Genomic DNA, 16,661 nt, shown 5'->3' with positions numbered 1-16,661 from the left:
AGCCGCCAAACCCCAGGAGTAACCTGGCTGTGTGCTTGCCTACGAGTTGCATCCCTCAAGACCCCCGTTTTGATCCCCCACAATCTGTCCTGGCAGGTACGAGAGCACCTCAAGTGAGGAGGAGGAGGAGGAGGAAGAGGAGGAAGAGGAAGAGGAGAGGTCCCCCAGGAAGGGCTCCCCGCTTGGCTTCGGCAGTGACACTCCCAGCACCACCGACGACGACGACGACTTGCCTTCCCGTGTGGACAGCAGCGGCAGCGATTCAGAGACTCCTGTTTCAGGGGCCGCCCAGGAGGAGGCAGTGCTGAGCCACGATCTGGAGGAAGCCGAAGATGCAAACGGCTCGGGAGAAACTCCCCTGGAAGTAAAGGAGAAGTAAGTCCTAGAATCCAGGACAGAACAGTTCCACTTGCTACCGATCTGTTTCGGGGCGTCAATTAAAAGTGCTGGTTATGCCCCACAAATCCCTACAAGGTGATCGGAAATACCTTATTCCTTCAGGTGAACCTGCCCCGGGCTCTGAGATTTCCTGGGGAGGCTCTGCTCTCGCCCCCTCCACCCCCACAGGCCCTCTTGGTGGGGACATGAGAGAGGGCCTTATTGGTGGTGGCTCCTCCCAGGCAACTTTGGAACTTCCTGCCTTGAAAAGCCAGACCAGCTCCCTCCTTGCTGCTCTTTTGCCAGCAGGTGAAGCACCTTCTTCTCCAACAGGCTTTTGGGAGCTGGCTGCTTTTAAGGAAAGGGCTGGTGCCATGCTGTTTTTAATGTATTTGATCTGTATGTTTTTAATAGATAGACTGAGTGAGCGAGTTTTAATTCTGTCAATGATTTTCTACGTTTTTAGCTGTTCTTGTTTTTAACCGTAAGCTGCCTTGGAGTTCCTGTCAGGAAAAAACCGAGGGCACAAATAAATATGTAATCATCATCATAACTCCCTACACACAACTGAGAAAGGGGCAGAGGGAGGCATGAGTTTTCTCTTCTGATTTAAGGTCCGTCCACAGGTGGCGCTGTGGGTTAAACCACAGAGCCTAGGACTTGCCGATCGGAAGGTCGGCGGTTCGAATCCCCGCAACGGGGTGAGCTCCCGTTGCTCGGTCCCAGCTCCTGCCAACCTAGCAGTTCGAAAGCAGGTCAAAAGTGCAAGTAGATAAATAAGTACCACTCTGGCGGGAAGGTAAACGGCGTTTCCGTGCGCTGCTCTGGTTCGCCAGAAGCGGCTTAGTCCTGCTGGCCACATGACCCGGAAGCTGTACGCCGGCTCCCTCGGCCACTAAAGTGAGATGAGCGCCGCAACCTCAGAGTCGGCTACGACTGGACCTAATGGTCAGGGGTCCCTTTAAATTTACGCCTCAGCTTAATGTAAATTGCAAACCCCTCACACCTCTTTTTTGTTTGTTTTTTTGTTTTTTATTGGTTTTCTTACTTGATGAAGAAACACACAATAAAATAACCAAAATAATAACATGACAACAACAACAACCAAAAGGGAATATAAAAGGTAAAGGTACCCCTGCCCGTACGGGCCAGTCTTGACAGACTCTGGGGTTGTGCGCCCATCTCACTCGAGGCCGGCGGCCAGCGCTGTCCGGAGACACTTCCGGGTCACGTGGCAAGCGTGACAAAGCTGCATCTGGCGAGCCAGAGCCGCACACGGAAACACCATTTACCTTCCCGCTAGTAAGCGGTCCCTATTTATCTACTTGCAACCGGAGGTGCTTTCGAACTGCTAGGTTGGCAGGCGCTGGGACCAAACAACGGGAGCGCACTCCGCTGCGGGGATTCGAACCGCCGACCTTTCGATCGGCAAGCCCTAGGCGCTGAGGCTTTTACCCACAGCGCCACCCGCGTCCCAAAGGGAATATATATATACAAAAAGCATACATACAACCATAAATCCATAAATTCTTATGTACGGACTTACGTCACCGTATTCTTTAATTCCAATTCCTTTTCTTCTCTAATAGACTTCCGTCCTCCACAACATGGGTCTATTTTGTCTATTTGTTAAACTCCTTTTATCCTTTCTTCATTTCTACTGTTTTCCACATACAATACTTGCAATCCATGTTGTGGTTTGTGAAAATTAATCAAAGCAAATCCAGGTTTTGACTTGGGGACACTGTTTTGGTTTTTTTAGATAACCTCTGTAAATTTCCCATTCCTTTTGGAATTTTTGGTTAGGCCGTCTCCTAATCGCACCTGTCATTTTTGCCAATTCAAGATATTCAAATAATTTATCCTGCCGTTCCTTTTTTGGTTGGTACCATTTCACTTTTCCAGTTTTTAGCTATTAATATTCTTGTTGCCGTTGTAGCATATAAGAATATTCTCTTTTTTTTCTTTCCCTCACGCCTCTTTTAATCCCCTCTCATTCACGCTGTCAGGGGCGGACGGGGGTCATGTGTATCTTTTCAATGATGGGTCTTCAATTTTTGCGCCACGTGTGGGGGAAACCACCCGCACCAGTCAAAATCTGGCACTGATCCTTCAACGAATGCTCTCTTTCACGCTTTCTTCTCCCTTAATCCAGGGACGCCCTTGTTAGAATTCCTGCTCCGTGATTGCAGTCATGGGATTGTTGTCTTTCACATGGCGGTATATGTTTTGACTCCACAGAGTGGGAAGTGACGGAGACAGGATGTTTCTGTTACTGTGTTCCATGAAGTGGGACTACAGTGGTTTGTTGTTGTTTAGTCGTTTAGTCGTGTCCGCCTCTTTGTGACCCCCTGGACCAGAGCACGGCAGGCACTCCTGTCTTCCACTCCCTCCCGCAGTTTGGTCAAACTCATGCTGGTAGCTTTGAGAACACTGTCCCACCATCTCGTCCTCTTCCGTCCCCTTCTCCTTGTGCCCTCCATCTTTCCCAACATCAGGGTCTTTTCCAGGGAGTCTTCTCTTCCCATGAGGTGGCCAAAGTATTGGACCCTCAGCTTCAGGATCTGTCCTTCCAGTGAGCACTCAGGGCTGATTTCCTTAAGAATGGAGAGGTTTGATCATCTTTCAGTCCATGGGACTCTCAAGAGTCTCAGTTTGTTCTGGAGGTCCATTCTTAACCTGAAACTGTTCTTAACCAGAAGCACCACTTTAGCTAACGGAGCCCGATTTCTGTTCTTAACCTGAAGCACTATTTCTAGGTTAGCGGAGTGTGTAACCTGAAGTGTATGTAACCTGAAGCGTATGTAACCCGAGGTACCACTGTATTGTCCTTTGTTCTTTGTCTGTCTGAGAGAGAGGGAGCCATGTTGCAGTGCTCTGTGTGTGTTTATATGTAAATAAAGTAAAGGTAAAGGTAAAGGGACCCCTGACCATTAGGTCCAGTCGTGGCCGACTCTGGGGTTGTGGCGCTCATCTCGCTTTACTGGCCGAGGGAGCACTTTGACGTGCTTTCGAGCTGCTAGGTGGGCAGGAGCAGGGACCGAACAACGGGAGCTCACCCCGTCACGGGGATTCGAACCGCCGACCTTCTGATCGGCAAGTCCTAGGCTCTGTGGTTTAACTCACAGCGCCACCCACGTCCAGTAAATAAAGTAGATTGGCCAAAATGCTGAGTTGCTGAGGTCTGTCACGTGAACGGTACAGCCTCTGTGGATTCCTAAGTGTGCCTGTGCCGGTTGGCATCGGTCGCTGTGATGTTCGGGCTGAAGAAAGCTTATGAAGATACCAAACGATTGACCAGGAGGGAGAAAACATGCCAGTCGGGCATGTGTCTCTGCCAGGGTCCTACTCGAGTGTAGGCTGAACTCCTGGCAGCCCTATGCTTCGAAAATTCCTATAGGACGGCTACTTCGATTGCGTTGGGGCTTATAAAACATGGCCGTTGCGAGAAGACTCCATCGGAAGGTGGCGGACTCTCCTTCCTTGGAGGTTTTCAAGCAGAGGTTGGAGGGCCATCTGTCACGGATGCTTCAGCTGAGATTCCTGCATTGCAGGGGGTTGGGCTAGATGACCTCTGGGGGTCCATTCCAACTCGATGGAAGCTCAAAAGCTGTTTCCTTTGACAGGTTTGAGCTGAGTCCCCGGCTGAGGGACGCTTGTCTCCTGGTGAGGAGCCACCTGGCCAGAGATGGCGCCGCCCCAAAGAGCAAAGAGGTGGTGAGTTGGGGCCGATTGACCACTCGGAGGGAGCATCAACGTTAACTTATTATTATTATTATTATTATTATTCGCATTAAATAACACAATCGCCCTCCGAAGGTGGTGCACGCAGCTTCCTAAGGCTTCCATAAGCTAGTGTGATGTAGTAGTCAGAGTGTGGGGGCTAGGAGCCGAGTTCGAATCCTCACTCCGCCATTAAGCTCACTGTGTAACCCGTTGGGTGCCATTTGCTGCATCTTTCCACCTACCTCACAGGGTCGTTGTGAGGATAAAATGGAGAGCGGACAAGCTAGGTATGTCACCTTTCGCCCCTTAGAGGAAAGGTGGAATGATTTGTTTGTTGTCATTTTAATTAGTTTTAAAAGTAAAGGGACCCCTGACCATTAGGTCCAGTCGTGACCGACTCTGGGGTTGCGGCACTCATCTCACTTTATTGGCCGAGGGAGCCGGCATACAGCTTCCAGGTCATGTGGCCAGCAGGACTAAGCCGCTCCTGGCGAACCAGAGCAGCGCACGGAAACGCCGTTTACCTTCCCGCCGGAGCGGTACCTATTTATCTACTTGCACTTTGAGGTGCTTTCAAACTGCTAGGTTGGCAGGAGCAGGGACCGAGCAACGGGAGCTCACCCCGTCGCGGGGATTCGAACCGCCGACCTTCTGATCGGCAAATCCTAGGCTCTGTGGTTTAACCCACAGCGCCACCCGCGTCCCATAATTAGTTTTATACAGCAACAATTAAATTCTGGGTTATATCCAATAGTGCCTGTCAGCTGACTGTGGAATGAGGACCGGATCACTCTTTCTTTTGCATCAAAGCTCCCCCCTTCCCCAAAAAATGCACCCCTAAAACCTGCTCCAAAGGGTTATGTGGCTGGGGCCTTTTCCACTTGTATTTTTCAAAGGATCGGGGCCACTTATAGCAGTGCGCACTCCTGGAAACCCACACAAGTGTCCACCCAAGATGGGGGTCCAGATTTGCTCGAATGCAAATCTTGCTGGCCTAGTCTACTTCGCAGGGTTGCAGCGAGGATTTTTGAGAAAGGGATCAAAACCGCTCCTCTGTTTTGGCTTCCAGCTTTCCAGCACCGGCCTCCTCCTCCAGGAATGGTTCCGCCTGTCGAGCCAAAAGGCCTCTCTGGCCGGAGAGGTGGCCCTGCACCTGATGGCCTTTGCCGAAATCTCACCCGCGCTGCTGACGCACGTCGTCAACCTCTCCGACGGCAATGGCAACACCGCTCTTCACTACAGCGTCTCGCATTCCAACTTCGACATCGTCCAGATTTTGCTGGACACAGGTGAGTGGCCCTAAGGTCAGGGGTCGCCAACGTAGTCTCTGTTAGTGCCTCTTGCAGCCAGAAATGGAGGAGAAATCCTGTTCCGTTTGCGTTTAAAGGAGAATTTGTCTAATTCATACCTCTTTTTTAAAATTATATTTATGTGTGTGTGTGTGTGTGTGTGTGTGTGTGTGTGTGTGTGTGTATACATACATACACACACACACACACACACACACACACACATATACACAACCGCCAAAACCCGGCGGTCGCGTATGTGCAGAAGCTCTGAATTGCAACCCGTGCATGTGCATACGCGCCACTGCGGGTTGCGAATGCTGCTGGTTGCGAACGTGCATCCCGCACAGATCATGTTCGCAACCTGAGCGTCCACTGTGTGTGAGTGTGTGTGTGTGTGTGTATAGTTTCCCTGTAAAAAGTTGCATTTGTTATTCAACAATTGTATTCCAATTCAACAAAACTAGTGTGACTTCCTACTCACCCAGCATCAATGTTCACGATTCAAATTACATGCAATCGTTCCATCTTATCTAATTTCATCTTCTCTAATGTGTTTCTTAATTTATTCTGCCACTTTCTTACACTTCAAACCCCACTGGGGTCTTTGCATTTATAGGAAATAACTTTTTATATACACTAGAAAGGGTTTCCAGCCTTCTTTAAAAGATTCTGAATTTGTATCTTTTTATCTGTGCCATCAATTTTGCCATCTCTGCATATTCCAAGATTTTCACCACCCATTCTTCCTCCTCCTCCAATTTCTGAGCGTAGAGAATCCCTGCTGCTGTAATCGCATACATAAATGCCGCCGATTTCGCTGTTTAGCATCCCCAGCAGTAACTTTTTCAGCAGGGGGCCGGCCGACTGTCCCTCAGACCTTGTGGGGGGCCGGACTATATTTTGAAAAAATAAATGAATGAATGAATTGTTAATTTCTGTTTGCCACTGTGCAGTGCTTTGGAGTCACAATCCACACATTCCAGGCTGTTGGAAGTCTCACGGAAGACAGGAGACGGATGTGACGTTACTTGTTTCCTGTTCTTTTGTTTGTTTCAGTTGCTCTCTGATTTCACAGAGAGAGGATGATTTCTTTTCTGTCTGCGTACAGTGGTGCCTCGCAAGACGAAATTAATCCGTTCCGCGAGTCTCTTCGTCTTGCGGTTTTTTTGTCTTGCGAAGCACGGCTATTAGCGGCTTAGCGGCTATTAACGGCTTAGCGGCTTTAAGAAAAAGGAAACAAACTCGCAAGAACTCGCAAGACGTTTTCGTCTTGCGAAGCAAGCCCATAGGGAAATTCGTCTTGCGAAGCACCTCAAAAAACGGAAAACTCTTTCGTCTAGCGAGTTTTTCGTCTTGCGAGGCATTCGTCTTGCGGGGCACCACTGTTGTTAGGGGAAAAAAAACCTCTTTGCAATGTAGCCATAAATCTCATCACTTCCGCGTGCTGCTTTGATTCTCTGCGCATTGGGAACGTGCCTAGAGGCCTCATCAAAGGCTCAGGTTGTTGATCACATTGAAGGGAGATTCCGGAGGATTCGGCCGGAGGAGGATGAACTTTATCAGCTCGGTCGAATCGAGTTTCTGACACGAATTCCTATGCCCCACAAATAACCCAGAGATGCATTTTAAATAAAAGCACACATTCTACTCATGTGAAAACGCACTGAGTCCCGGACCATCCGTGGTCCGGATTGAGTATGCAATTGGGCCGGATCCGGCCCCCGGCCTTAATTTGCCTACCCATGACTTAGACCAGTGTTTCCCAACCCTGTGCCTCCAGCTGTTTTTGGACTACAATTCCCATCATCCCTTGCCACTGGTCTTGCTAGTCAGGGATGATGGGAGTTGTAGTTCAAAAACAGCTGGAGGCACAAGGTTGGGAAACACTGACTTAGACAGCCATGAGCAGAGTACATGCGGCAGTTTCTTGCATTTTTCTCTCCTCGTCTCCCCAGGGATCTGTAATGTTAACTACCAGAACAAAGCTGGCTACACAGCTCTGATGTTAACTGCACTCGCAACTGTAGAGCAGGAAGAGGAAATGGCTGTTGTCCGGAGACTTTTCGGCATGGGGAATGTGAATGCCAAAGCTAGCCAGGTATGTATGGGGCTTGGGGAGTGGGGAGCAGCTACTAGCCCCTCTGCTATTGGGCATCAGGGAACTAAGAAGCCTAGGCGGTCGGCACATGCTCAGAGGCGCACTGGAATACTGCACATGATCATCATCATTATTGCATTGTATTATTATTATCATCATATTGTAGCTAGGAAGTGGAAGGGGCATGCAGAATATAAAACGGAAGACTGGTATAAAGAGACGTACGATATAGCTATTAGTGATAAATCAACATGTTCCAATTAAGGTTAAGATGGGGAATACGCAGGAGAAATGATTTGGAGGAGATATGGAAGGTGTTTGTAAAATTTTTACTGTTAGAAAGGGGTGAAACCATCGCCAGAAGTGTTGAAATTTTGGGAGGCTGGATAGTTACAGTGGAACGGTCTCGGGGGTGGGGTGCGCATTTTTATTCTTATCTGTTTGTGATCATTACTTTGTCCAAACAAAATTGAAAATTGAAAAAAGATAGGCAAATGAAAGGGAAAAGGCCAAAAGGTCAGTGGCAATCACCGTATTTTTCGCTCCCTAAGACGCACTTTTTTCCTTCCTAAAAAGTAAGGGGAAATGCCTGTGAGACTTATGGAGCGAATGTGTGGTCCCTGGAGCCAAATTGCCCAGGGGCAAAAAGCACATCTTGTTTTTGTTTTAGAAAGAGGAAAGGGGGTGTTGAAACAAAGCTGCTGATTGGCAAGTGATCGGGAGGGAGATAAGGGACGCTAGCAATAAAGGAGGCTGCCTGGGAGCAGGGAGGTAAAAGCCCATGGATCCTCAGGATTTTTGCATTGGGTCACCCCAAATTCACCATCAGATCACATAGCATGTCCATGGCTACAGCCTGCACCAAAAAACACACACATCCACTGTTTTGTGGGGTGCAAAAACGTGGTTACAAAGCCTGGATCCACGTGGATCCTCAGGATTTTTGCACTGGGCTACCCCAAACTCACCGTCAAATCACATATCATGTCTGTGGCCACAGCATGAACCACAAAAATCATACATCCACTGTTTCGTTCAGAACATTTTTTGTTTTGTTTTCCTCCTCTAAAAACTAGGTGCGTCTTATGGAGCGAAAAATACGGTATTTATACTGTGAATAATTATTACTAGAATAAGAAAGTGCTTTTGGGGTTGAGAATAAAATTAAACAAGATCGGAGGAATCTCACTAGACACCCTGCGCTGCTCATCGGGAAAATCCTGCATTTGAGCTAACGAAACGGAAGATTTGAGAACGATAAGAAAGTGCTTTTCAACATTTTTTTTGTCTGTGTCGCTCCAGGCCGGCCAGACGGCGCTGATGCTTGCTGTCAGCCACGGGAGGCAGGAGATGGTGGAGGCGCTGCTGTCCTGCGGGGCAGACATCAACCTTCAAGATGAAGAGGGCTCCACGGCACTGATGTGCGCCTGCGAACACGGGCGGGCAGGCACCGTCAGGCTGCTGCTGACTCAGCCGGACTGCGACGCTTCCATCGTGGATAACGTAAGTGTTATGTACTGAGTTGAATAGGATCCAAAAGGCAGCAGTCTGATTGTTCCTAGAACTTTTGTTGTTTAGTCGTGTCCGACTCTTCGTGACCCCCCTGGACCAGAGCACGCCAGGCACTCCTGTCTTCCACTGCCTCCCACAGTTTGGTCAAAATCATGCTGGTAGCTTCGAGAACACTGTCCAACCATCTCGTCCTCTGTTGCCCCCTTCTCCTTGTGCCCTCCATCTTTCCCAACATCAGGGTCTTTTCCAGGGAGTCTGCTCTTCTCATGAGGTGGCCAAAGTCTTGGAGCCTCAGCTTCAGGATCTGTCCTTCCAGTGAGCACTCAGGGCTGATTTCCATCAGAATGGATTGGTTTGATCTTCTTGTAGTCCATGGGACTCTCAAGAGCCTCCTCCAGCACCAGAATTCAAAAGCATCCATTCTTCGGCAATCAGCCTTCTTTATGGTCCAGCTCTCACTTCCGTACATCACTACTGGGAAAACCATAGCTTTAACTATACGGACCTTTGTTGGCAAGGTGATGTCTCTGCTTTTTAAGATGCTGTCTAGGTTTGTCATTGCTTTCCTCCCAAGAAGCAGGCGTCTTTTAATTTCGTGGCTGCTGTCACCATCTGCAGTGATCATGGAGCCCAAGAAAGTAAAATCTCTCACTGCCTCCATTTCTTCCCCTTCTATTTGCCAGGAGGTGATGGGACCAGTGGCCATGATCTTCGTTTTTTTAATGTTGCGCTTCAGACCATATTTTGTGCTCTCCTCTTTCACCCTCATTAAAAGGTTCTTTAATTCCTCCTCACTTTCTGCCATCAAGGTTGTGTCATCTGCATATCTGAGGTTGTTGATATTTCTTCCAGCAATCTTAATTCCAGCTAGGACCCAGAATGCAGCAGCCTGATTGGTCCTAGAAGAATAGGACCCAGAATGCAGCAGCCTGATTGGCCCTAGAACAATAAGGTCCAGAATGCAGCAGTCTGATTGGTCCTAGAACAATAGGATCCAGAATGCTGCAGTCCGATTGGTCCACAGGAGCCACCCAATCCAGCTCCAGGTGGAAGTGAATCCGCAACCTGATTGGCCTACAGGAGAATCCCGGAATTAGCCAATCACGTGGGGCCCATTCTGTAAATAACGTATATAAAGCAGACATTCTGGGGGAACTTCCATTCCTCCTCACTACTGAGTTGAATAAAGAGCATGAAATCCACTCTCGACTCCCAGTATATTTCAGTAAGCAGCTGGGTTGCTCTGCACAGGGAGCTTTGGGTTCCCCCTGCTTCAAGCCCCTGGTCCTCATTGTCCCTTTCAATATATATTTTTTTAAAAATAATTTTTATTAGTTTTCCATTTAATAATATGCAATCACATCATTGGTATTCACTTTACCTCTTTGGCTCTTTTTTTTAAAAAATATATTTTTTATTAAACCATTTTAACAAAATAAATTATCAGTCAAAATAACCAATTACACCCCCCCCTCTCCCACCCCCTAAGGACTTCCCTCAGCTCCCTTCTCTGATTTGTTTGCCCGTATTATTCTCTGCATGTTAAAAATTGTACATATCAGTGCCTTATCTGTCATATATTCTACTAATATTTGTGGATGTTTATTCAAAACCTGCCAAGGAGTCCAAATCATTTTGTTGTTTTTTTTTAAGATAGATTGCCCTTCTCACGTAATTTATATGTCAACTTTGCCAACTCCGCATAACTCATCGGTTTTTCTTGCCATTGTTCTTTCGCTGGGGCTTCCTCATTCTTCCGTCCTTGTGCTAACAAGACTCTTGCCGCTGTTGTAAATAAATTCTTCGTTTTGTGCCTCCCAAAATGCTGCCCAAAGAGGCTTATGTGCAACAACAAAAAAATGATGCCTCAGAAAAAACCCCACACAGAGCACGCAAGGGGAAAGGGACAAGGAGGGAAGAGGAAAACTCAGGCACCCGTTTCTTAAAGAGTGGTTCCCATCATGACCAGCTAGCCCAGTTCAGGGGCTGGGGATTCCTGGTGGAGACAAGCAACCCCTAAACCTGAAGCAATGAGGTTCTGCTGCTTCCTATCTCTGAGGCGGCCATCTCAAGTGGCAGTTGTGGGGAGTGTAGACCTGCCACATTTCGCCTTGTAGGTGGTTCTCTGTTTCTGTGTAGCTAAACAGGGCATCTCCCAGCCCTTATTTTATGTGTGTTGTGCCTCCCCGCCCATCTGTAGGAAGGCAACGATGCTGTTTCCATCGCTCTAGAGGCTGGTCATCGTGACATAGCGGCGTTGATATCTACCCGTCTCGCTCAGTCAGCAGCCTGCTTACCTGGTGAGTCAGCCCTGTTCTCTCCCCCACCCCAACTTCATAATTTTATTAAATTTTCTGTTTTACAATTAAAAGTTTGTGATTTTGACTGCAACCCAGTCAGATGGGTGGCATGTAAGTAAGCAAATTAGTAAGTAATAATTATTGTTTCAAGGGACACGGGTGGCGCTGTGGGTTAAACCACAGAGCCTAGGACCACAGAAGGTTGGCGGTTCGAATCCCCGTGACGGGGTGAGCTCCCGTTGCTCGGTCCCTGCTCCTGCCAACCTAGCAGTTCAAAAGCATGTCAAAGTGCAAGTAGATAAATAGGTACCGCTCCGGTGGGAAGGTAAACGGCGTTTCCGTGCGCTGCTCTGGTTCGCTAGAAGCAGCTTAGTCATGCTGGCCACGTGACCCGGAAGCTGTACGCCGGCTCCCTCGGCCAATACAGCGAGATGAGTGCCGCAACCCCAGAGTCGGTCACGACTAGATCTAATGGTCAGGGGTCCCTTTACCTTTAATTATTGTTTCAGTAACTGCTGTGCGTTTTTCCCCTTTTCTTTTTTTCTGCATACAGATTGATTTGATTTGATTATATTTCTACAGGACAGGGACCGGAACATTCCCAGCAGTGACATGCTACCTTTGGCGTAATTCACTGACCCAAAATACCAAACAAACACTGCCCTTCCCATCACTTTTTTAAAACAGCCTTGCTTTGGGGCTGTCCAGCCTTTGTTTCCCACATGGAAGGGGCCACAGGAGTTAAGAATCCACAGCTGTACAACGCTATGACTGCTAGGAGGAATATGCCAGTACTTCCCTGGGTGGGGACCTAGTCCTCCCGAACTTAAAAATGGAAAGCGTAATGCTGATGGTCAGTAAAAGAGGTTTAAAGACTGTCTCAAGGCAAATCTTTAAAAATGTAGTATAAATACTGACAACTGGGACACACTGGCCTGCGAGCGCTCCAGTTGGAGAACAGCCTTTACCAAAGGTGTCCTGGGCTTTGAAGACACTCGAACTCAGGATGCAAGGGAGAAATGTGCTAAGAGGAAGGCAGGCTTGGCAAATCCACACCGTGATCAACTCCCACCCGGAAACCAGTGGCCCCACTGTCGAAGGACATGTGAATCCAGAATTGGCCTCCACAGTCACTTACGGACTCACTGTTAAGACCGTGTTCATGGAAGACAATCTTGCTTGGCTACGAGTGATCGCCAAAGAAGAAAAAGAAGGTCAACCTGTTTCAGCATTACTTTAGACTGGAGGGGGGGGCAGTTCGATCCATACTTTTTGTTGTTGCCCGTTTTCTATGAGGAAGGGGGTTTATATGCCACTTCCTGCAAAATAATTGATATATACGGGACCTGGCATTGCCCGGGAATGTGAAGAACCCCCAGAATATTGTGTTTTTCAGTGTAATTTGTGAGTTTGAACCTGTTACGCCAAAGCCACGTTTTGTTCCGCCACCTTGGTTTAAAATGGTGTCTGGTGTCTGAATGTCGACAAAGGCTGCTGTCCGCAGCTCATGAGGCAGCCAAAGCTATGCAAAAACAAAGGAGAAACAGCTGAAGTGGCACTGAAGTCAGATTTCAGTTTGCCACCTAGAATCAAAATGGCACCCGGCATTCAAACATTCGACGGCTGCTGCTCACACCTCAGGATCTGTCATGCCAAGGCTGGTGACAGTTTCTCAAGAGGCAGGGAACCCTAAAGAGGACCGACAACCTACTTTCCAAAATATATAGATGATTCAACTTCAATTTCCCAACCTGGTGTCCTCTTGCCATGGTTCCGACTCCATCAGCCCGGCCCATGATTATGGGAGTTGTAGAGCAAAATATTGGAAGAGCTCCCAGTTTTCGAAGGGCAAGCTAGCTTAAGAACCCTTCTTGCCTGTTTCTCAAAAGCAACAGATTTTTAGAGCGGTCGAAACATCCTTTGCCCAAAGGCACTTTTCTTATCCATCATACCTTCCTGCTTTTAGCAACAGACGTGTTTTCTCTGTGAAGGACGGGGGTTCTCCGAATCAGAAGTGATGGATCTAATCTTTTTATGCTCCAGACTCCTGGTTTTTCCTTTTTAAAAAGCCACTCCAAAAGATCCAGCGCACCGTTTCATATGCAAAGCTCCTTTTAAAAATAATGTCTTCCAATGTTATTCACCAGAATAAAGAGCCACTAACCCACAACACTTGTCCTTTGCCATTCCAGCAGGCAGGGTTAAAAAAAAAAGGAAGGGAAAGTTGTAGAATTTTGACGGCATGGTGCAGGAATAGTTAAGCCCCTTTTACTGTTAATAAAGTCTTTATTAAAGCTTTTCACCCTGGGATTTGCACCAAATAGCCTCCCCAGTTGTTTCTCCATCAACATTACAAAGGGTCTGGAAACCAAGCTTTATGGGAAACAATTGAGGGAACTGGGTGTGTTTAGGTTGGAGAGTCATGTATGATCTAGTTGAGATTCCTTCATTGCAGGGGGTTGGGCTGGATGACCCTCAGGGACCCCTTCCAACTCTCTGAGATGCCAGGGATGGACCCTGAAGCCTTCTGCATGCAAAACAGATGCTCTTACCTCTGAGCTACAGCCGTTCAACCCAGAAACACCACTGCCCACCTTACATGCCGCAATGCCGGTTTCAAATATGCACCTGACCTTATACGAAAAATGCACAGCCTCTCTCCACGAAGTTCCTAGCTAAGCAGCTGAGATGCAGTCCCCACCCCACCCCACCCCATTCCCCGCTGGGGAAGTAAAATAGATCAGTAACAGAACTTTACAGCATTTGAGTAACAGAGCAACTTGGGAAAATCTTCCCAGGCCCCGATGCTTTGACATCAGTCTAAGAACACACACTAAAACTGTTGTACAGAGAATCTGTGCACGCACCCAATCTATTTAATGCAGATGACTTCTACCAAAGACTCCTGTGAACTGTAGGGCTGGGAATTATAGGAACTTCTTGTTGTTGTTTAGTCGTGTCCGCCTCTTCGTGACCCTCTGGACCAGAGCACGCCAGGCACTCCTGTCTTCCACTGCCTCCCGCAGTTTGGTCAGACTCATGCTGGTAGCTTCAAGAACAATGTCCCACCATCTCGTCCTCCGTCGTCCCCTTCTCCTTGTGCCCTCCATCTTTCCCAACATGAGGGTCTTTTCCAGGGAGTCTTCTCTTCTCCTGAGGTGGCCAAAGTCTTGGAGCCTCAGCTTCAGGATCTGTCCTTCCAGGGAGCACTCAGGGCTGATTTCCTTCAGAGTGGAGAGGTTTGGTCTTCTTGCAGTCCCTGGGACTCTCAAGAGTCTCCTCCAGCACCAGAATTCAAAAGCATCCATTCTTTGGCGATCAGCCTTCTTTATGGTCCAGCTCTCAATTCCATACATCACTACTGGGAAAACCATAGGTTTTACTATACGGACCTTTGTTGGCAAGGTGACGTCTCTGCTTTTTAAGATGCTGTATAGGAACTACAGTTCCCAATATTATTGCTATTGGGTGGGTGGGTGGGGAGACATGGGCTTCAGATGTGTGGTGTCTGCACAGAGTCAGGCCAGTGTCCAATCTATATCCATGTCATCTGCACGAGGCAGAGAAACTTGTTGATCCCGAGGACTGCATTTCCTCGTGGGCAACCTTCCAGAGGCCACAAGTCCCTTGGTGGGCAGAGGTTTCCAGTGGCACATTCTAGACAGGCAAAAGCGGTTAGGAATGGAGCATGACCTTGGAAAGATAAGACGGGCCTGGAGAGGTGCAGCCATGCCTCCGTGTGTAGACACCAATTGGGAATAGCTGGGCAGGGCTTCAGACACAGGTCTGCCCCAGTCCTGACTGGGACCTTCAAATAATACATCTGGCGCTAGGAAGAGGATTCAAGCTGTTGCACTAACCAGCAAAGATACATGAATAAATCAGAGGATACAGGCACACCCACACCATACAGTGGTACCTCGCAAGACGAATGCCTCGCAAGACAAAAAACCCGCTAGACGAAAGGGTTTTTGGTTTTTTGAGTTGCTTCGCAAGACGATTTTCCCTATGGGCTTGCTTCTCAAGATGAAAACGTCTTGCAAGTTTGTTTCCTTTTTCTTAACACCGTTAATACAGTTGCGACTTGACTTCGAGGAGCAACTCGTAGCACGCGGTGTGGTAGCCTTTTCTGAGGTTTTTGAAGACTTTGGTGATTTTTGAAGCTTTTCCAAAACTTTTCCGACACCGTGCTTCGCAAGACGAAAAAATCGCAAGACGAAAAAACTCGCGGAACGAATTAATTTCGTCTTGCGAGGCACCACTGTAATCTAATCTACATGAGACATTCAAAAACCAACAAGCCTGCTAACCCAGCTATCCCAACCTGGTTAGCCCCTAAAAACTCTTGATACCCCATTTTTAAATACATTATACTCCTATAGAGACTCCTTACACTGTTTAATTTTTTTTAAAAATATATTTGTTATTAAAATAATTCAGCATTAATACCCACGCTCAATCCCAGATACTTCTTTTTTCCACCACCATCCCTTACCCCTCACCCCACCCTTGTGCTAAACTTCAAATCTACTCAGTTGCAATTTCTTTCCACTTCTATTACTTTCTTTCACACCATTAAACCATTTTTCTGCTTCTTTTTCTGTTACACATTGTTATCCATCTTATTTAGCATTTCAGTATTTATAACAGAACTTGTTTATTCTAAAAGGAGTTCTGATTCAATATAGTTTTGCAAGTATCCTTTAGACAAGGACTGGAAGGTGTTTAAAGGATACTTGCAAAACTATATTGAAAAATCAGAACTCCTTACACTGTTTTTAAAACCAAAATCGCATTTGGATAGAAACTTGTTTCTCAGGCGGCTAGTCCTAGTCTTTATAACCCTGTACCTTCTTCCAGAAGGCAGAAGCTGAAAGAGATCATTTCCGGGGTGTGCACGATCCTGCAGCTTTATGGCACCTGGAAGCATGGATTTGATCCATCCCACAAGAAACTTTGGGAACTGTGGTGTTTTAAGGGTGCTGGGAATTGTAGCTCTGCAAAGAGGCGGCGCTAGTTCTCAGAGTTCTCTGTGTGAAGCCGCATGCTTTAAATGTACGGCGTGGAGGTGACCTAAGAGTGGGGACGGTGTGTGCAAAGAAAATGGGGAGGGCTGAAGAAAGCTTGCAGGCTCCTACGCCGCCTTGAGATAATGGGAGTGTGCCTCTGGGGGTGAAACCACTGTATGAGCACCACCAATGTGACACCCCCCCCCCGGCACAAGCCCGGGCAGCGTGTCTGGAGGTCCCGAGACAACAAGACCCCCCTCGTGTCCATGCTGATACAGTCCAGAGGAAAGCAGAGCAAGACGTTTGGCGCTGGCTTCGATGCAGGAGTTGCCAGAAGGCGCCACCC

At 47.8% G+C, this 16,661-nt stretch overlaps 1 protein-coding gene across 4 annotated transcripts in view; it reads left to right on the top strand.

Annotated features, from left to right (window-relative positions):
- KANK3 (KN motif and ankyrin repeat domains 3) overlaps positions 1-13,476 on the top strand; it is a 33,918-nt gene extending 20,442 nt beyond the window's left edge. For all 4 annotated transcript variants that reach the window (XM_028713659.2, XM_077922062.1, XM_077922063.1 and 1 more), the window contains exons 5-11: positions 97-375; positions 4,005-4,095; positions 5,174-5,393; positions 7,352-7,494; positions 8,797-8,997; positions 11,207-11,306; positions 11,889-13,476. In XM_028713659.2, the coding sequence (XP_028569492.2) occupies positions 97-375; positions 4,005-4,095; positions 5,174-5,393; positions 7,352-7,494; positions 8,797-8,997; positions 11,207-11,306; positions 11,889-11,917 (1,063 nt within the window). In that variant the 3' untranslated portion in view covers positions 11,918-13,476. The remainder of the gene's footprint in view (positions 1-96; positions 376-4,004; positions 4,096-5,173; positions 5,394-7,351; positions 7,495-8,796; positions 8,998-11,206; positions 11,307-11,888) is intronic.
- The last annotated feature ends 3,185 nt before the right edge of the window (positions 13,477-16,661 follow it).

This window comes from Podarcis muralis, chromosome 18, assembly GCF_964188315.1.
Source record: "Podarcis muralis chromosome 18, rPodMur119.hap1.1, whole genome shotgun sequence".
In the NCBI taxonomy this organism is placed as follows: domain Eukaryota; kingdom Metazoa; phylum Chordata; class Lepidosauria; order Squamata; family Lacertidae; genus Podarcis; species Podarcis muralis.
The sequence above is the reverse complement of the archived record's forward strand: the minus strand, read 5'-3'. Positions and strand labels throughout refer to the sequence as shown.